Source organism: Vidua chalybeata, chromosome 25 (genome assembly GCF_026979565.1).
Source record: "Vidua chalybeata isolate OUT-0048 chromosome 25, bVidCha1 merged haplotype, whole genome shotgun sequence".
NCBI lineage: Eukaryota > Metazoa > Chordata > Aves > Passeriformes > Viduidae > Vidua > Vidua chalybeata.
Window position 1 is genome coordinate 1,862,171 of NC_071554.1, and position 20,575 is coordinate 1,882,745.

The 20,575-nt window shown below is 48.1% G+C and overlaps 1 protein-coding gene across 3 annotated transcripts; it reads right to left on the reverse strand.

Annotated features, from left to right (window-relative positions):
• Positions 1–462: 462 nt before the first annotated feature.
• KPNA6 (karyopherin subunit alpha 6) lies at positions 463–19,977 on the reverse strand. 3 transcript variants are annotated; one of them, XM_053964718.1, is made up of 14 exons: positions 19,909–19,977; positions 12,994–13,103; positions 11,562–11,657; positions 10,255–10,354; positions 9,875–9,969; positions 8,161–8,292; positions 7,879–7,967; positions 6,688–6,787; positions 5,755–5,918; positions 5,030–5,108; positions 4,826–4,951; positions 3,549–3,676; positions 2,882–3,060; positions 463–2,073 (listed from the first exon to the last, which is right to left on the reverse strand). In XM_053964718.1, exons 1-14 carry the CDS (start codon positions 19,910–19,912, stop codon positions 1,889–1,891), a joined length of 1,587 nt encoding a protein of 528 aa, XP_053820693.1. In that variant the 5' UTR covers positions 19,913–19,977; the 3' UTR covers positions 463–1,888. The 3 variants fall into 3 exon arrangements, with proteins under 3 accessions (XP_053820693.1, XP_053820695.1, XP_053820694.1); XM_053964720.1 differs by lacking the exon at positions 19,909–19,977 and adding an exon at positions 19,679–19,701; XM_053964719.1 differs by lacking the exon at positions 19,909–19,977 and adding an exon at positions 15,968–16,015.
• Positions 19,978–20,575: the final 598 nt, after the last annotated feature.

Consider the following 20,575-nt stretch of genomic DNA (forward strand, 5'->3'; position numbering starts at 1 on the left):
GCCGCGCCTGCGCCCGCCCGCGCCGCCGCCCAATCAGCGCCCGCCGCGCGGGGGCTGCCGGGAAGCACCGGGGAGACGCGGCAAGCGCGGCGGGAGTCGCTGAGGGGACTACAGCTCCCGGCATGCCCCGCGAGAGAGCAGCCACAGAAACTACAGCTCCCGGCATGCTCAGCGCGGGGGTCGCCATAGGAACCGCGGCTCCCGGCCTGCTCTGTAGGCCTGGAAGAAGAAGAGGACGAGGAGGAGGAAGAAGGGAAAGGGGAAGGAATGCCTGGCGCATGGCTGCCCTGTGGAACAACAATTCCCGCCCTGCTCCTCTGGAGGAAAAGCAGTGAGGAGGAAGAGGAAGGGAAGGGCGGAAGAGGGAAAGGAAAAAACGGTGGCCTACAACTCCCAGCACGCCTTGCGAACAACCCGCCCGAAGACTACAACTCCCAGCACGCCCCGCGCGCCGCCCACCGTTCCCGGGGGCCCTGCCAAGGTCACCGAGCACCCCCCGGTACCCCCATCACGCCACAGCCGGACACCTGCACAGGTGGAGTTTATTCGTTCCACAACAAGGGCCCCGCAGCCCAGCACCGGGTGTTTGCTCCTCTGTTTTTTTACCGGAATCGCGGCAAAGGCGCTCGACAAGCGCCGCGGGGGCTCGGGGAGCTGCGCGTTCACCGGCAGGAGGAGCGGCAGGACACCCGTGAGCGCGGGGGTTTCCAGGTGTGCCTGCCTCACAGTGCTTCTTTAGAGGAATCACAGCAATTTCATATGTAGTTTTCCTCTGTGGCCCGATTAGACAAATATTTCCCTATCTATGATATAAAAAAATACAGAGATTTGCCGGTTTTGGAAGTAAAATGTGCATTATCTGACTGTGAGCAGGAGGTAAACCTGAAAACCTGGTGCTGTTGGAGCTCCCATCACCGCTGGCAGGTGGAGCCAAAATCTTCCTCCACCCCCAAACCACCCCAAGGCAGGAAAAAACCCAGAATTCAGCCCACGTTTCTCATGGCAAATAAAGTATTTCAAGTAAAGATGAAGGTGGGTTTCAGCATTTCAGAGCTCTGAGATCAGTCAGTACAATGCAAACCAAACCTGTGCAACAGCAGCTGTGCTTCCTGCTCCAAAAAAATCCACCCCAGTTCCCATCTTTGGGCTCTTGTTGCTTTTTTTTTTTTTGTTGTTGTTGTTTTTAATCCTTGGAAATACCACTAGCAGTTCTTAAAAAAAAAAATCAAAAAAAAAAAATAAATCTAGACAAAGGGAAGCAGCAGAAAAAAAAAAACTTCCCAGCAGTGAGAAAACTTCTCATTTTTTCTGTCCATTTTCAGTATTTTTCATCAGGGAACTGGCCCTGGGTTCACCAGGACTGTCCACCTGAATGAGGAAAGGCCAGGGCTAAATTTTGCTCTTGGCATATTAAAGAGTCTTTAATAAAGAGTAACATGTGCAAAAAAAAAAAAAAAAAAAAAAAAAAAGAAAATTTAAATAAATCAAGCCAGGTTTTGCAGAATTACTGTGGCCAGAACAGCTCCCTCCTCTCTGTGTCCTCACCCAACCCAAGGCTGGAGGTAAAAACTGCACTGGGGAGACACCACCACAAAGAAGAAGCCACCAAGAGGTGCCACCTGTCACCTCTGTGTCCTCCCTGCCTCCAAAGCCAAGGTGAGCAGCAGCCCAAAGGAACCAGGAGCAGAAATTCCCCTTCTCTCCGGGAGCACCGGGCGCTCTCCGCAGTTGTAGAGCTTTCCCAAACAGGTGTGGAGTGGCTGTCCAAACCTTCCCAGCCAGCACCAACAGCTGCTCTCCCAAACTTCCCAGAGAGTTTGTGGTGGGGTTTTGTTGTTTTTGTGGGGTTTTTTTTGTGTGGTTTTTTTTGGAGGGTTTCCCCCCAGGATTATAGCTGGAATCCTTCCATGGGAGCCTCGGCTTGCTGGAAGATGTATTGCTGCTGGTTCTCGTCCACCTGGGGAGCCACGGCCGCGTCGTCCTCCACCCCAAAGTAGTGCTCAATCAAATCAAAGGCTTTCTGGTAGATCTCCTGGTTCTCGTGGCTCTGGAGGAATTCTATTTTATCCAAACCTTTGAAGGAAAAAAAAAAAATTAGTGGAATGGGATGAAAGGAAGAAATCCGCTCTCCGCCCTCCGAAGGATTCTGTGAGCAGAATAAATCCACACCTAAACCCAGCTGTGCCAAAGGTGGATTTCAGCCCTGCCAGGCAGGGTTAGCTCATCCAGATGTGGTCCCAGCTGCAGGCTAATCCCACATTCCAGTGGGATTAAAAATGAGGGATTTGGTAGCTGCAGGGCTTGTCCCAGGGGCCTCCAGCTCTCGCTGCCCCAGTTAAATCCAGCACTGCACAGAAAGCATCCATGCACAGTGCACCCTCAGGAATTCCAGGAATTATCCTTCCAGGGACAATCAGGACACTCAGAGTAATGAGAGGGCAGAGCAGACACTGCCAGCTCACTGGGAGTTTCAGACCAAAATAGGAACTTGTTCCTCCTCAAAGCATCCAGAGCAGGACCAAAAAAAAAAAAAAAAAAAAAAAAATCCATCAGCACCAAATTAAGTCACTCCAGGGAAAAGCAATGTCTCCCTGGATTTCAAGTGTAAAATTGGGCACAGTCAGAGCAATTTTAGACCCAGAACTGCCACTTTTTCCTTAGCTCAGCTCATTTCTGGTTCATATTCCCACCTGGTGCAAGCCACGATTTTCAGCTTGGACTCCAGGTCAGAGTTTTTACTCCCAAGTATTTTCTCATCACCCGCTAAATTGAGTTTGAGAAGATTTTGGAACAAATATTGGCTATTTTGGAATATAATAAACCCTTCAACAGAGCAGAAAAGCAACCAAGAGACCCCTGCAGTGCCCAGAGCCCCACCTACCATAGGCCTCCTCAATCAGGCTGCAGTAGGGGTTGATCCCAGTCCCACTCTGGTTGGCTTCCTGCTCTCCCAGCCTCAGGATGTTTTCCAGCCCGTTCAATGCCACCAGAACAATCTTGGAGTCCATGACAGTCAGCAGGTCACACAGAGGTTTGATACAACCCAAATTCACCAGGTACCTGCAGAGAGAGAGCAGCACCGACATCACTGCCTGCTCAGGAGCATCACCTTTGCTCCCTGGGAAAGCAAAGGAGATGAGTCCAACTAAAATGAACAAATTTACCTAGAAATACACATTTACTGCTCTGCAAGGTTAATTTTGATCCATTTATTTGCATTTGTATGCAGCCCTATTTTCAGAAATCTCTTTTTTTTTTTTTTTTTTAAGGGAAGGAGCCACTTTTGAAATCCAGGTGCTGCTCAAGTTAAGTCCACACTGGCATTCAATCTGTCACTAAATTTGGACATTTAGCCTCAACTACCCAAAGAGAGATGGAGAAAATCTGGGATTAAATTCTCCTCATCCAGAAGGCAATTACAAACCACAACCCAGCTCTGCCCGTCTCAGTTACTCTCCAGAATCTCTCCAAATTCCTCCTTTGCCTGGAAATTCCCCTGAAGGCAGAGCTGCCAGGTGTGGCCCCAGGAGGAGAGGCTCAGGGAATACCTGATCTGCTCGGGGGTCCCTCCTGAGGTGGCGTTGGTGATGGCCCAGGCTGCCTCTTTCCTCGTGCGGAATTCCGCTTTCTGCAGGATTTCGATCAGCACCGGGAAAATGTTGGCATCTATGACTGCCTGGGAAGAGAGGGCAGGGAGAGGGGCTTGGGATTGGCAGCACTTCCCAAAAGCCTTCCTGAAAGAAACCTCCACTTCCACATCCCCATGTGAAGAACTTCCCAAGCTGAAGTGACTGCTGTGGTTTATTCCTCAAGCCAAATCCTGTTAAAAGCAGATATTCCATAACCAGCTGTGCTGGATATGGAATAACCACAGATTCCAGAGCATTCCAGACATTCCATAACCATAAATTCCAGATATAACCATAGATTCCAGATATGCCATAACCATAGATTCCAGATATAACCATAGATTCCAGATATAACCATAGATTCCAGATAATTCCAGACATTCCATAACCATATATTCCAGATATAACCATGGATTCCAGATATTCCATAACCATCACAGCTGGTTATGGAATAACCAGAGATTCCAGAGAATTCCAGACATTCCATAACCATAAATTCCAGATATAACCATAGATTCCAGATATTCCATAACCATAAATTCCAGATATAACCATGGATTCCAGATATTCCATAACCATCACAGCTGGTTATGGAATAAGCTCATATTCCAGAGAATTCCAGACATTCCATAACCATAATATTCCAGATATAACCATGGATTCCAGATATTCCATAACCATCACAGCTGGTTATGGAATAACCAGAGATTCCAGAGAATTCCAGAAATTCCATAACATTCCAGATATAACCATGGATTCCAGAGAATTCCAGACATTCCATAACATTCCAGATATAACCATGGATTCCAGAGAATCCCTGGAATTGCATCAGTACTGGGGGAATGCTGAAAGCTCTGCTCTGCTTCCCTATGGAGGTCAGGAAAAGGATAATTAAACCTCAACCAGCTCCAGCTCTTCCAAGGGATTGAGGATGGAGAAATAGGGGCTGAATCTCCTCTAATTCCAATCTGATCCAGCCTGTGGGGTTCAGTCCATGTGCTGCTGCCATTCCCAATTTTCATCCCCATTTTTTTTTTTTTTAGCTCGTTTGGCAGCAGCAAATTTGCAAATGGCTGTGGAATAAGAGAAGTGAGCCAATCCAGCCTCTGAGGGTCAGGGAAAGGGAAAAGCTGCAAATCCTTAATGCTTGAGCTTGGAATGTGGGATCACTGCAGGCAGGCTGGGGGAGACTGTACCTGGATTTGTGCTCTGTTCCCTGCTGTGATGTTGGATATGGTCCAGCACGCCTCTTTCCTGATGGATTCCTTGGGACTGCTCAATAAATGGAGGAGGCAAGGCAGGGCTGAGCAGTTTAGAATCACCTTTGGGGGAAAGGAAGCACAAGTGAGATCACCAGTGGCAGGCACTGCATTCCCTGCAGGAAACTCCTCTCCTCTCACCTGGGTCTGGATGTCATCCCCTGTCACGATGTTGCCGACTGCTCGCAGAGCTGGAGAGGCCACTTTGTAATCGTTGTGCCTGCAGGAAAATTGTGCAAAGACAAACCCAACTCCATCAGATCACTGGGATATTCATGTTCCCTCCCCGTTATCCCATCTGCACGATTTCCTTAGGATTCCATCCCCTGCCATACAGAACACAGGGTAAGCTGAGCATATTGCCACTGAAAACAAAGCTGCAACACAGTTTGATCTTTTGCATCCCGACTCCATCCCCTTTTCCACACAGATTTTGGAGAAACAAAGCCAAGCTGATTTCTCCTAGCCACTGTTCTTTGATTTGCCTCATAACCAGGTGTCCCTTTGAAGCTTGAGAGCACACAACACTCTGCAATTAAGGAAATCTGGGAAAGGAGAGAGAAAGTTCTTCCCAGTTGTCTGTGTGGTTGGCCCACACTCAAAAAATGGTTGAATTTCAGAAATTTATAGGGATAATGTTTGTTCTATCAATGAATTTGTAATTTTTTGGGGCAGATGTTGATACCAGCACAGGTATCTTTTCACAGTGTAGAGCAGAACTGGAAAATCTTCAGCTCAGGAAGCCAAGCCAGCAAATTCCAGCTGTGATCCTCCTGGGTCAGCTCAGGTGCCTGGATCCCGTGTGCACGGGAGGTTTGGTGGGACATAGAGATGGATTGTCACTCAGTCTCCTGACAGATACTCACATTAAGAGCTCCACCAGCCTCCTGCACACCCCTGAGTCCACCACAGCCTGGATCTTCTCGTTGGGACCATCGGACAGGTAGGACAGAGCCCAGCACGCGTCTGCCAGCAGGTCAGAGTCACTGTTGAACAACAATCGGGACAACACTGGCAGGCAGGGAGACACCTGCAACAACAGCCACCACCCAGGGTTAGTCACCAGGCCAGGACCACCACACCTGCAGGCAAACACCTCCTGCTCGTGCTCACTGCTCAGGTCAAGTCCTGCATGGCCACAGAGCCCTTCTCCCCACAGCTCCAAAGCCACCTCAGCAGCTTTGCTGCTACGCTCAAATGACACTGAGGGCGCTTTGGGAGCTCCTGTTAAAGAGCTCTGCTCCATTTCTGACTCTCAATGTTCACACCAAGTTCACCTCAATTATTTATAAGTGGGTTTATATCTACACTCAATTCAGATTTCACCCTTCATCAGCACAGGGTTCCCAGCTTTGATATGGGAGGTTTCACTTTAAAAAGTGAAAACATGCTGATTTAAAGCATTTTTGTGTTGCCAAAGGAGGATGAGATGCCTGAAAAGCCAGCAGGACCTTTAGTTAGGTTCCCTGGACAGGGAAAGGGAAGATACCACAGCTCACAGGAGTTCTGGTTTTCAACATTTCCAGATCTCAGAAGAGTTGTGGGTCATAACTGAAGTCTCAAAATTCCAGAGTTCATAAGAAAATGGTTTAGAGAAACTTTCTAGGGAAGCCTGGGCCTGTCCCTTATTTGAGGGGTGCAGCAGAAAGGTTGGGAAAAATTAAACGTGCAGATCAACCTCAGCAGGAAAAACCTCATCCTGTGCCCTCCTCGAGTTCTACAGCCCAAAATAACCCAGCCAAACCTCTGAACTGGGTGTCTCCCCATCACCTGGCTGCCAACAGGGCATTTCTTCTCACCTTATCAAATTCAGGAGGTGGGCTCTTCCCTCTGCACAGGTTGGACAAGGCCCAGACAGCGTTTCGTGTCATTGTCAGCCTGGTGGACGTGGTGAGGAGCCTGGACAGAGAATTACCAGGGATTATTGTCCTTGGTGTGGAAGCAGAGGGAACCAAAAGAATTAAAGCTAAACCATTTAGCTCCAGCTCAGCCCAGGAGGACACTCCCAGTCATCACCACAAACCAAGTGACACAAACTGCTCAGTCTGAGCTCAGAGTCCTGTGGGGAGAGGAGTCAGGCTGACACCAGGAGCAGCAAAATCAGCCACTGGGACAAAGCCTCACTTCTCCAGGGTGGGTGAAGATTAATTCTTGCCAGAGCAACAAGAGCCCAGGCCAGACAGAATTATGTTATCACCACGTTGAGGGAGGTGGTGTGAGAGACCTGATCTTACTCTAATCCCAAAAAAATCCCAAGCAGAGAGCAGGAGCTGAGGGACACCCTGTGACTCCAGAAGGAGCAGCACCCCAGAGCAGCATGAAGGAATTTTATCCACACAATCCCACTCTCTGAAGCAGGTTTGATTCCCAGGGATCCCACACTGACAGAGACTCTGTAAGGAATTTTATCCACAGATTCCCACGCTCTGAAGCAGGTTTGATTCCCAGGGATCCCACACTGACAGAGACTCTGTAAGGAATTTTATCCACAGATTCCCACGCTCTGAAGCAGGTTTGATTCCCAGGGATCCCACAGTGCCAGGGAATCTGTAAGGAATGTTATCCCAGGACAAAATCCCACTCTCTGAAGCAGGTTTGATTCCCAGGGATCCCACACTGACAGAGACTCTGTAAGGAATTTTATCCACACAATCCCACTCAGAACCAGAGGTTTGATTCCCAGGGATCCCACAGTGCCAGGGAATCTGTAGGGAATTTTATCCACACAATTCCACTCTCTGAAGCAGGTTTGATTCCCAGGGATCCCACAGTGCCAGGGAATCTGTAAGGAATTTTATCCACACAATCCCACTCAGAACCAGAGGTTTGATTCCCAGGGATCCCACAGTGCCAGGGAATCTGTAGGGAATGTTATCCCAGGACAAAATCCCACTCTCTGAAGCAGGTTTGACTCCCAGGGAATCTTGGCCCAGCTCCAACACTGCTGCCCTGGTACAGTGGCACTCCCAGAACTGCTCGTGGCTACTCACATGAGTAAGGGAGGAAGAATGGCACAGTTCAGGACATAATCTCTACACACAGAGCTGTCTCCAGCAATGTTCCCCAACGCCCAGACAGCCTGGAAGGAAACAGCAGCAGCTTCAGCATTCATTTTCTGACAGGGAGAGACAGGCAGCGTGCTGAGAAAGCAATTTTCCTGTAACTCCAGGTGACAACCTGTGCTCTGCAGCCAGCTGGGATCACTCCTTTTAAACACTGCATTTTGAACACCTGCTTCTCCCCAAAATCCCAAAGTGAGGAGAGATCCTTACCTGCTCCTGAACATCCTCAAAGTCAGAGTTTAAGAGCTCTATAAAGATGGGAACTGCCCCAGCCTCGATGACTATTTTGGTTTGTTGGGAAGTCCCCGAGGCGATGTTCGTCAGGGCCCACGCAGCCTCAAACTGAAAGGAGAGAGAAATTGGAACAAAACCAGTCTGATCCAGCAAAATAAAGGAATAAAATCAGCCTGATCCAGCAAAATAAAGGAATAAAATCAGTCTGATCCAGCAAAATAATAAAACCAGCCTGATTCAGCAAAAACTAATAAAATTAGCCTTATCCAATAAAATAAAGGAATAAAACCAGCCTGATCCAGCAAAATAAAGGAAAAAAAATCAGCCTGATCCAGCAAAATAACAAAATCAGCCTGGTCCAGCAAAATAACTAATAAAATCAGCCTGGTCCAGCAAAATAATGGAATAAAAATCAGCCTGGTCCAGCAAAATAAAGGAATAAAATCAGCCTGGTCCAGCAAAATAAAGGAATAAAACCAGCCTGGTCCAGCAAAATAAGAAAATCAGCCTGATCCAGCAAAATAATAAAACCAGCCTGATTTAGCAAAAACTAATAAAATTAGCCTTATCCCATAAAATAAAGGAATAAAACCAGCCTGGTCCAGCAAAATAAGAAAATCAGCCTGATCCAGCAAAATAAAGGAATAAAACCAGCCTGGTCCAGCAAAATAAAGGAATAAAATCAGCCTGGTCCAGCAGAATAAAGGAATAAAATCAGCCTGGTCCAGCAAAATAATAAAATCAGCCTGATCCAGCAAAATAATAAAGCCTGATCCAGCAAAATAAAGGAAATAAAATCAGCTTGATGCAGCAAAAGACATTCTGGCTACAATTCTGCTGCAAAGGTTTTAGGAGAGAAAGGAAGAGAACACTTCAGTACTCAAAGGTTTTTATTTTCTTGAGCAATAAAAGAGCTACAGCTGCTCAAAGGATGAAGTGGTGGTGACATCTCTTGCTCATTTCTCTTCCATAAGCACTTCCCACAGTGCAGGAACACACAAAATAGAAAATTCCCTGTATTTCATCCAACACCCCAAAGATGCTGCGAGTTCAAGGGAAGCTGAGTAGAAATTCCCTCCTTTTGCCTCTTTTTTTTTTTTTGTTTCAAACCAGATTTCCATTCAATTCTCCAAAAGCCCCTTTGCCCCATGGCCTGGGGCCAGAGGGGAGGGAGAAAGAGGAAAGCAGTCATCAACTTGAATTAAATTCCAAGTGTGGAAGCTTCTTTATCCCCTCCAAAGAAACCAGGAGTTATTAGAGTGCTGGAAGGAATCTCAGGAAGCCACCCAGGCCTTCCCTCTGCCCCAGGCAGGATCAGCACTGGCCAAACCCATTTCTAACCTTTTTTTTTTTTTTTTTTGGCCACTCTGCCTCCAGCAATGCAGGTTTTTCCTCACACAGTTTCTTCCTGCAGCTTTATCCCATGGCTCCACCAGCTCCCAGCAGAAATATCAGCTAGATGAAGGGGAAACTCTCTTCTGCTGCAGCTGAATTAAGGAATTTTTGCCAGTATTTTTAATTCTGAGTAATTTACAATTTTTTTTTTGCCTGAGCATTACAGACTAGTTTTATCTTCTTCTACAGATCACATTTTTGGAGTTCAAAATATCATTTTCCTCTCACAGCACCTGTGGGTTCACAGGATAAACAGCTCCACACCCTGAAGAATTAATAACAGACCCTCCTTTACCTGTAATGTGCAATTTTCACTTCTTTTCAGGAATTCCACGAATCTCTCCACCACTCCCTGAGTGTTTATCACCTCATCTATTGGAGGATTTGGCTCTGAAAAAGCAAGGCAGTGTCAGGGAGTGAACAGACCTCATGCAGGGGAGTAACAAGCCTGAAGTGTTAATTAAATGATCTCAAACTGGGCTGAACTCATCAGGGCAGCTTGGCAGAATCATTTTCTGTATAAATTGCACAGCTGGCAATCATCAGCAATACAAAAGATTATCACAGTTCTCAATTATGGATATTTTTTCCCCCCAGCCTGCCCATTTTTTGTGCACAAACCCCTGTAAAAGGCAGGCTCTGTTGGATCCTGGGGCAGGGATGAGTTATTTTTACCTTTGGAGAGTAATTTCCTGAATTTCTGAGTGGTTGCTAGCTGTAGGTCAGGGTCATCTGAGAAAAGCATCTCCACCATCTCTCCTGTGATCAATCCCTCCTGAAAAGAGGCAGAGGAGAACAGAGGAATGGTTTCATTTCAGACTGAGATTATTCCAGGCACCACAGGCATGACATCCTACAATTTGGGTTTAGCCAGAAATCCAAAACTGGGGATCCCAGCACAGAGTTCACATCTGCAATGCTGGTGAGGGGAATGGGATAAAAGGGGATAAAATGGAATAAAAGGACACTGGAGGAGGATTTTCAACATGCAGCTGGGAATAACCCTTGATAAACCAGAGTGAGCAGTGGGATGGGGATTCCCTGGCATGGGAATAATCCTTAATAAACCAGAGTGAGCAGTGGGATGGGGATTCCCTGGCATGGGAATAATCCTTAATAAACCAGAGTGAGCAGTGGGATGGGGATTCCCTGGCATGGGAATAATCCTTAATAAACCAGAGTGAGCAGTGGGATGGGGATTCCCTGGCATGGGAATAACCCTTGATAAACCAGAGTGAGCAGTGGGATGGGGATTCCCTGGCATGGGAATAACCCTTGATAAACCAGAGTGAGCAGTGGGATGGGGATTCCCTGGCATGGGAATAATCCTTGATAAACCAGAGTGAGCAGTGGGATGGGGATTCCCTGGCATGGGAATAATCCTTGATAAACCAGAGTGAGCAGTGGGATGGGGATTCCCTGGCATGGGAATAATCCTTGATAAACCAGAGTGAGCAGTGGGATGGGGATTCCCTGGCATGGGAATAACCCTTGATAAACCAGAGTGAGCAGTGGGATGGGGATTCCCTGGCATGGGAATAATCCTTGATAAACCAGAGTGAGCACTGGGATGGGGATTCCCTGGCATGGACTGATCTTTGCAGGCCTCATGGCACCATTGGTGTCCCTCTGGATCCCTCAGGAATAAATTTTCCCCTCAGGAATGAAATTTCCCCTCAGGAATGAATCTCCTCTTTGCATTTTAGCCAAGGGTTTGTGGCTGTTCCAGCTGCCTGCACCAACTCACACAAAGATTCCTGAAAGTAAGGGAATAAAACCATTGGAGTTTGGCAGTTCCATACAAGCACAGAATCCCAGGATGGTTTGGGTTGGAAGGAGCTTAACCCCTTCCACTATCCCAGGCTGCTCTAAGTCCTGTCCAATCTGGGATAACTCCAGGCATCCAGGGGCAGCCACAGCTTCTCTGGGAATCTCTGCAGGGCCTCAGCAGCCCCAAAGGATGAAATCTGAGGGCACCTTACCCCACACGTTGTGGAAGTGACGTAGGAATCCACCAGGAGACTGTCAAACATGGAATCATCTTCACTGATCAGCTCCACATTCCTCCTTTTGAAGAGCTGGTGGGGACCAGAACCAGGCATTGTAATTAGAAAGCAACGATGAACAGGTTCCACAACTCCTCAGCCAAGATCCCTCCTGGACTGAAGGTAAGCTGAGTAAAAAGGGGTCATTACCAGCAGCTCTGCACTCTCAGGGTTAGTCTGGCACACAAACTAAGCGCTAATTCTTGCTCTCAGATATGCAAATGACCAAATCTCTGAGCCACCACGGAAGGCAAGTGTAGAATTTGACCAAAAATCAGGAAAACTGGGCAAAAAAAGTAGCTTGGATAAGGTGCTAATAAAGCAAATATTTAGTTCCAGACATAGCACTTGGTAATCACTTCGTGCTTCCGAAAAAGAAATACACTCAGGGTTAAGAAATACACACAGGCCATACTTTCACTTGCTCTTCCTGTTTCTCCAGGAAATAATCCCATTCACTAATTATATCTAAAAAAAACCCCACCACCTTTAAAATGAAGGATCTACCAACAAAAAACACAAAAAAATCCCCCCCCCAAAAAAACCCAAACAAACAAAACAAAAAGCCACCAAAAACAAAACAAAACCACCAAAAAAAACCCCTTGAGTAGCCCAAGAACAAAATGCTTGGAAAGCTCTCCATGTGAGCTGGGTCCAGAGAAAAAAAGAGAAAAAAGCAAGATCTCAGAACAGAAAAAATGACTGCAAATAAACTTTAATGTACAGATCCTTAAAGATTGCAGCAGTCTGGGCAGTATTAGGGCTGACCCAAGCTGCTCCAAGTGGGTTACCTGCTGAAAGATCTGAGTCAAAATAGAACAAAATAAAGACTGCAAACAAACTTTAATGTAGATCCTTGAAGATTGCAGCAGTCTGGGCTTTGCTAAAGGCTGCCCCAGGTAGGTGAGTTACCTGCTCTAAAACCTCAGAACAGGATAAAATGATCAAAAACAAACTTTAATGCAGATCCCTGCAGTCTCCAGCAGTGTGGGCTGTGCTAGGGCTGCCCCAGGTGGGTGAGTTACCTGCTCCAAAACCTCAGAACAGGATAAAATGATCACAAACAAACTTGAATGCAGAGATCCCTGCAGACTCCAGCAGTGTGGGCTGTGCTAGGGCTGCCCCAGGTGGGTGAGTTACCTGCTCTAAAACCTCAGAACAGGATAAAAATGATTGCAAACAAACTTTAATGCAGATCCCTGCAGTCTCCAGCAGTGTGGGCTGTGCTAGGGCTGCCCCAGGTGGGTGAGTGACCTGCTGCAGGATCTCAGAACAGGATAAAATGATCACAAACAAACTTGAATGCAGAGATCACTGCAGACTCCAGCAGTGTGGGCTGTGCTAGGGCTGCCCCAGGTGGGTGACTTACCTGCTGCTCCCGTTTCTGTTTGCGCAGCTGAATCCCCTCCTCCTCTCTCCTCCGGCGCATCTCCTCAGGATTCAGGGCTTTGTTCTTGTAGCTCTTCATTCGATAGTTTTCTGTGAAAACAGGAGGAATTCTGCCTCAGGGCTCCTGCCACTGCTCCTGTGTGTCCTTCCCGTGTGCACAAGGCATGGCACAACCAGATGGAGTACATTTATTTACTGAGTTTGGTTTGGTTCCTTTGGTTTTCAGCAGCAGTTTGTATTTCCCTGCTATCAGCACGGCATTTTCCCCCAGATATTTATTCCCAGAGAGCACAAACCCAGCAGAGTTCATAACAACAGAGCAGAGCTGCAGGTGAGGGACAGGACTGTGTCCCACCAGGTGTTCAGGACCTGACCTACTTCTGCTGCTGCTGCTCCAGAGCTGACAAATGCAGCAATTCCAACCAGATTCCTTCAGAGTTTCCCTCCCAGTCTGTTTTTTCTCCCTCCCAGTCAGGGAAGGGACACTCCAGTTTTTGGCACAGCTGAAGGCAGCCAGGGCCAAGTGTAACTGAAGCAGGGAAGGATGGCAACCCCTGACTGCCCCAGCTGGAACCCCTTGCTTCGAGCATGGCAAAAACTCCCCAAACTCTCCCATTTCTGACGTGACTTGCACAAATAATTTGTTTATCCTTTCTCAGGATAAACCTCAGAGGCTCAACTAGCACTGAACCAAGTTATTCCTTCAGAACTCATTTGAAAAACAGTATCTTTGTTTTTTTTTTTCCCCAGCTGCTAAGGGCAGGAGGAAGTTTGCAGCTTTATCTCCTCCTCATTTCGAGCCTGAGGCACCCTCAGCCCTGTGGCTCACAGAAAGTTTCAGTCCCACTTATCAACAACCTCCAGCCACTCTGGAGCACTTCCAAGTGTCAGACCCAAAACTCCACAGGCAACCCAAGAAAAAACATCTACTAAATACAAATATCCAGCTTTTCGTTACTAAGGAGAGAGAAAACAACACGAAAAAATTTAAAATTTTAACAGGAGAGGAAACAAAATACTTTCAGTTCCATCATTTCCCAAAATCAGCTAAAAAGACACCAAAAAAGAGAGAAACCTCCAGGCTTTAGGGGTTTATAGCTGACCATACAATAGCCAGGTGTCACCTAGATATAGATTTTCATTCAGAAAATGTATTTAAGCACCACTGTTATGTTTTTATTTGTATTTCTACCCCGTTGTGGCTCATGCAACCACACAGAGGGAGTGACAGCTTAGTTCCCCAAACAATTTAAGAATCTCAACCCTCCCTTTTGGAAAGCAAAGCCTCCAATGAAAAGGTGGTTTGGAAGAATAGGAGGAAGGAGAAGTGAGGATGCCCAGGATCACCAGGCAGTCCCATAAATAGCCAAGGGACACATGACAGCTCAGCTGCCTCCAAACTCAGCTGTGCCAGGACAGCCAGACTCAGGAGCACTCAGCACCTTGTCCTTTAAGGGTTTTTATGTCCCAGAGCACCAAAACCTTTAAGGATTTTTTGTTTTTGTCCCTCTCGTCCTGCAGGGAAACCCCAAAGATAACTCTTCAGGGAGTCACAAAACTCCCTGGTTTTTCTCTCACAGTTTATTCCTGCAGATGATTTCCATTGATTTTTTTTTTTTCCCCAGCCCATCATCTCTGGCAGTGCTTTAATAGCACGAGAATGCTGATTTGGGACATTCCACCCCGTTTCCATGGCAATGGGTGTGAGAAATGCAGGATCAGGACCTCACAGTGAGCTCTGGACTGCAGCAGGGCCAAACTCATGGAATGAAACACAGCAGGACAAAATGTGTGTTTGGAATGTTTCAGTGCCAATCATTTGTGTTAACTCTGAACTCCAATTCCATCTGTGGGAATATCCCCAAACCCAAATTAATCAGGGCCTGGGAGTACCTGGGCTGTCAGGAATCCTCTGCTCTTAAGGAAGAGACTCCAGCCACAGATTTTCACCTGTTGCTTTTATAGAAGTGCCAGTGGGCACTGAACTCTGAGAGTTCACTCAAGAAAACAACAAATCTTGCAAGATTCATTCCATTTTAAAAAGTTCTGATCCAGCTTAGACAAATCTTTAGGAATCCCATTTCTCCAAGTTGTGATTTTTGTAGCTCCCTGGATTAGTGAACATCAATCACAGCTCCAGTAAAAAATAAAAAAATAAATTTAAAAAAAACCCCACAGTGTTTGCATTTCAAACTTAAGGATGGAACTGAACAACACCTTCCCAATTTCCTGTGCAAAGGAAATCCCCTTCAGGAGCTGGGAGAAATTTGGCCCCTTTTGCCTTCACTGAGGGGAAAAAAACTCCTCCAGCTGTCAAAGAATTACAAGCCCAAGTTGCCACACTCATAAATAGGATGAGAATGTATTTCCCACTTAAAAGAAAAGAAAAACGGGGTGAAAGTTTGACTTTGAAGGCTCAGCAGGGCACTCAAATCCCTGTAAATCCAGCACAAGCCACAGCAGGAAACTGTAATTGCAGAGTTGTTACTCTAACAGCTTCTGGATGCTCCTGGATGGGGAATCCGAGCCTGCCTCTTCCCAGTTTTCTGCAAGACAAGAAACATTTGCTTCCAACGTTTTTCTTCAGCTGCTGATTAAGGCCTGGGAGCTGAGTCACTGCAGGATTTGTGCCCAATGGAGCCCAAATGTCCCTTCCCACAGGGAATATTCCACAGGGAATCTTCCAAAGGTGGCTCTGAGCACACAGCAGGGCTGACAGCTGCTCCCTGCTTGGGGAATTATGCAAGTGTAAATAAATACACTTGAGGAACTTCAGCAGCACTGATCTGCCAATTAGTGCCTGCTGGGGACATTCCCAGCTCTCAGGTGACCTCCAAAGGCCCTTTCCACCCAAGTTTTCCCTGGGATGGGATAAAGTTGGTGATTTACAATTTAAACGCCTCTAAATTAGACAAATTGCAGCAAAATAAATGGAGTGAACTGCTGGGTTTCACCTCATTCCTCATATTTCTCCAATTCCCTGAAATCCCAGAGGGTTCTGCCATCATTGACATCTCCAGAGGACTCTTCTAGGGGAAAAAAAAAAAAAAAAACAAAACTGTCCAGGACAACTTTATTAAGTGAACTGAAACCCTAGAAAAAGAAGACTAAATCATCTGTATTATTTAAATACAAATCAAATGAATAACTACATAAAAGTAGTTGAATTGATGTGTAAAAGAACAGCTCTGAGCTGCTAGCAGAATTCAGTCAAAACCACATTTTTTTACTGTCACCACTATTTTTGCAGCGAATTAATAAGAAAAAATAAAAGGGAAAAAATTCACTTTGTTTGCTCAGAAGACACAACAAATGAAGCTAAACAGGAGAACAACTACACCAAAAAAAAAAGAAAAATCCTGTCAAATAATGCCAACTCTGGCTGTGCCCACAACCCTGCTGCACTTAAACCCTGGAAAAGCAGCAGAATTCTGCTGTGCTGACACTGGGGCGGGTCTGGTTTGCTCTCCCAGGGGTTATTGGGGTGTTTGGCAGCACAAAACTCCTGCAGAGGCTGTGCCAGAGGTGTGCTGGAGCAGGCTGGCCGTGTCGCCGGGACTGGCTGTGCCGGTAAATCCCCGGTAAATCCCCGGGGCTCTTTGGCTCGCTCAGCTCCCGCAGCCAGGGATGTGATATCACCGCTGGAATGTGCAGCGCTGCGAGGGGGAAGGGACAGGCGAAAAGTTCTCTTCGGGGGAAATTCACTGGCAGGCAGCGTTTGTCATTCCCCAGGGTTAAAACAAGATTAGGAATCCTTTTGGAATGTCCCTGCCCTGCTGGAAAAAGAACCCAGCAACTCCTCAGGCCAGGTCTCAATGCTTCCTACTCCTCATTTGATCTTTTCATCCCAAAATTTGAGGGCTTTAAGTCCTCTTCAAGCTGGTTTATCCATTCTGATTTCCTTTCAAAATGGACTGATCAAGCACAAGTGTCAGCTGGGAACAGTCCCTAAACCAGGGAGAAACAAACTGAATCCACTCAAACTCGACCCAGGAGAGTTCCAGATTAAAACCGACCAGAAACACGCAGAGACAATTACAGAAGGATATGAAATTCCAGTAAATCCATCCCTTCCAACATGTGCTTTGCCTCAGAAACAAACAGGACTGTGTGATTTGCTAAGCAGATTTACCTGCACCTCACCAGCCCCAGGACTGAAAGCCTGAAGGAATCAGGACTTTCACTCCGCAGGATTTTAAAGATCAAACTCTCCCCCTTGACAAAGTTCGTGTTTGCTCTGCTGAACTAAAGCAAACAAAGCAAACCAGCCAATTAACTGTTAAATTCGTCAGCCACGGGGCTTTTATTGAGAATTGAGCATTAACACTGCTCCACGGGTTAAGCAGCACTAAAAAAGGCATTTAAAGATGTCATCAGTTCATTCCTCGTTTGCCATGCAAATGACAATTCCAAACAGCATCATTAACTTATAATAATAAAAAAAATAAAAAAAAAAACCAAAAACAACCCCAGCCTTAGCTGGGTTTAAAAATAATAAAGCCTTGTTTAAAAATAATAAAGTTCCATGAGGATAATTCAAACAGGGGGGATATTCAGCTCTTACAGGGGTGGGAAGAAGGGGAAGCTCCTGTGCACAAACTTCTCAGCTCCACATAAAACTGCCCCAAGAATTTCCAGACGTTCCCACCAGGCTCCAGGACATTTTTCTCCTCAGAGCTGCCAGTCCAGGTTTTACATCTGAAGCCATAAATTAAGATTTCCAAGCTGTCCAGGGCTGGGAGACACACAGACTGATCACTGATTTCTCCTGGAGCACCTCAGGAGGCTTTGGAGGGGGGCAGAAAAGCTCCTGATGATATCATGAAAAGTAAGATAATTTTTAAATGATAATTTTTAAATGATCACAGAGTAATTTTGAAGCTTCACTGAATCCCTGGAGCTGAAAACTTCCACCATGCCAGGCTGCTCCAAGCCCTGTCCAACCTGGGCTGGGATAATTCCAGCCACAGCTTCTCTGGGAAATCCATCCCAGCCTCTCACAGGGAAGAATTTCTTCCCAATATCCAACCTAAATTTGCTACTTTAAAGCCATTAAGCTTCTGAAGCAGCTCTGCTTAAAAGACAACATTGCAGGTGGAAAATGGAAACATTTTAATCTTTATTTCCAGAAGATCCTCAGTCAATTTTAAGGAAAACACAGCTGCTACAAGGCTGGGGCTTTTCCACCTCATCCTTCCAAACCCTATAGGAATCCTCAAAACAAATCAAATAAAAACCCAATAAAATCTACCTCTCCTCCCTGAGCTGGGACCTCCCACATCAAACCAAAAAGCTGCTGGAATTAAAGCACTTTTTGAATGGGAAACACTGAGCTGGGATTTATTTGGGACAGCCCAGCCCGTGCTCAGTGACACAGAGGGCTGGAGTTTGATTTTTATTTAATAAAAGTCCCACCAAGCAGAGCCCCGCTGGGTTATCAGAACTGCAGAGAGTTTTTGGGGGGGTCCCCGAGCTCTGGGGGAGGTCAGAGCTGAAGCCCAGCACCTGTGGGAGGATTGGAATGGAGCAGAGAGAGCTGACAGCCCCAAACAGCCCAAAGGGACAGCATTGACACCCCAAACCCGGGCTCTCGCAGCTCCTGGCACCCCAAAAACCGGGCACTGCAGCCCTGGCACCCCTAAAACCGGGATAATTCATCCTGGCACCCCTAAAACCGAGCACTGCAGCTCTGGCACCTCTAAAATCGGGATATTTCACCCTGGCACTTCTAAAACCGGGATAAATCAACCTGACACCCCAAAAACCGGGCACTGCAGCCCTGGCACTCCTAAAACCGGGATAATTCATCCTGGCACCCCAAGAAATGGGCACTGCAGCCCTGGCATCCCTAAAACCGGGATAATTCATCCTGGCACCCCAAAAAGCGGGAAAATTCATCCTGGCACCCCAAAAACCGGGCACTGCAGCTCTGGCACCTCTAAAATCGGGATATTTCACCCTGGTACCCCAAAAACCGGGCAATGCAGCCCCGGCACCCCAAAAACTGGGATAATTCATCCTGGCACCCCTAAAACCGGGGTAATTCACCCTGGTGCCCCATGAAATGGGCACTGCAGCCCTGGCATCCCTAAAACCGGGATAATTCATCCTGGCACCCCAAAGACCGGGAAAATTAATCCTGGCACCCCAAAAAACCGGGCACTGCAGCCCTGGCACCCCAAAAAACCGGGGTATTGCAACCCCGGCACCCCTAAACCGGGGCACGGCAGTCCTGGCACCCCTAAACCCGGAGTATTACAGCCCTGGCACCCCTAAAGTCGGAATATTACAGCCCTGGCACCCCTAAACCCGGAGTATTACAGCCCTGGCACCGCAGCTCTAGCACCCCTAAAATCGGGGTATTCCGCCCTGGCACCCCAAAAACCGGGGTATTGCAACCCCGGCACCTCCAAAGCCGGAGTCTTACAGCCCCGGCACCCTAAAACCGGGGTATTTCACCCTGACACCCCAAAAACCAGGCACTGCAGCCCTGGCACCCCCAAAGCCGGGGTACTTCACCCCGACACCCCCAAACGCGAGGTTCTGCAAGCCCGGCACCCCCAAAGCCGGGGTACTTCGCCCTTAACCCCCCCGCGGCTCCCGCCCCAAGCGGAGCTCCCCAGAGGCGCTGCCCGAAGCGCTCAGAAGCCGCGGGCCGCCCTCACCGAGAGCCCCCGAAGACCCCCACGCCCCCGGGATGACTCAGCGGCCGCGCCGGCCCCGCCGCCCTCAGCGCCGGGAGCGCCCGGGACGCCGGTGAGAGGCGAGGGAGGCGGCAGCGCGGGGCGGACGGGCTGTGCGCGCCGCCCGGCCTCGGGCGGCTTCTCCGGCTCCACCCCATCCCCTCGCCGTGCCCGGAGCTCCCCGGGCCGCGCCCGCCCCTCAGGGCCCTCACCCATCGCGGCGGCGGCGGCGGCGGCTCCGGTGGTGGCGGCGGCGGCCAAAATATGGCGGCACCGGGCGGGGCGCGGGCCGGACGGCGGCCGCGCGGGGCCAAACCTGTGCGGAGAGCGGTGGGGCGCGGCCGCGGCGCTCGGGCGCCCCCAGCGAGCGGGGGCGGAACTGCCCCGGCGGTCGCGTCCTGTCACTCGTGTCTGTCACTCGTGTCTGTCACCTCTGTCCTGTCACTCGTGTCTGTCACTCGTGTCTGTCACTCGTGTCTGTCACTCGTGTCTGTCACCTCTGTCCTGTCACTCGTGTCTGTCACTCGTGTCTGTCACTCGTGTCTGTCACCTCTGTCCTGTCACTCGTGTCTGTCACTCGTGTCTGTCACCTCTGTCCTGTCACTCGTGTCTGTCACTCGTGTCTGTCACTCGTGTCTGTCACTCGTGTCTGTCACCTCTGTCCTGTCACTCGTGTCTGTCACTCGTGTCTGTCACTCGTGTCTGTCACCTCTGTCCTGTCACTCGTGTCTGTCACTCGTGTCTGTCACTCGTGTCCTGTCACTCGTGTCTGTCACCTCTGTCCTGTCACTCGTGTCTGTCACTCGTGTCTGTCACCTCTGTCCTGTCACTCGTGTCTGTCACTCGTGTCTGTCACTCGTGTCTGTCACTCGTGTCCTG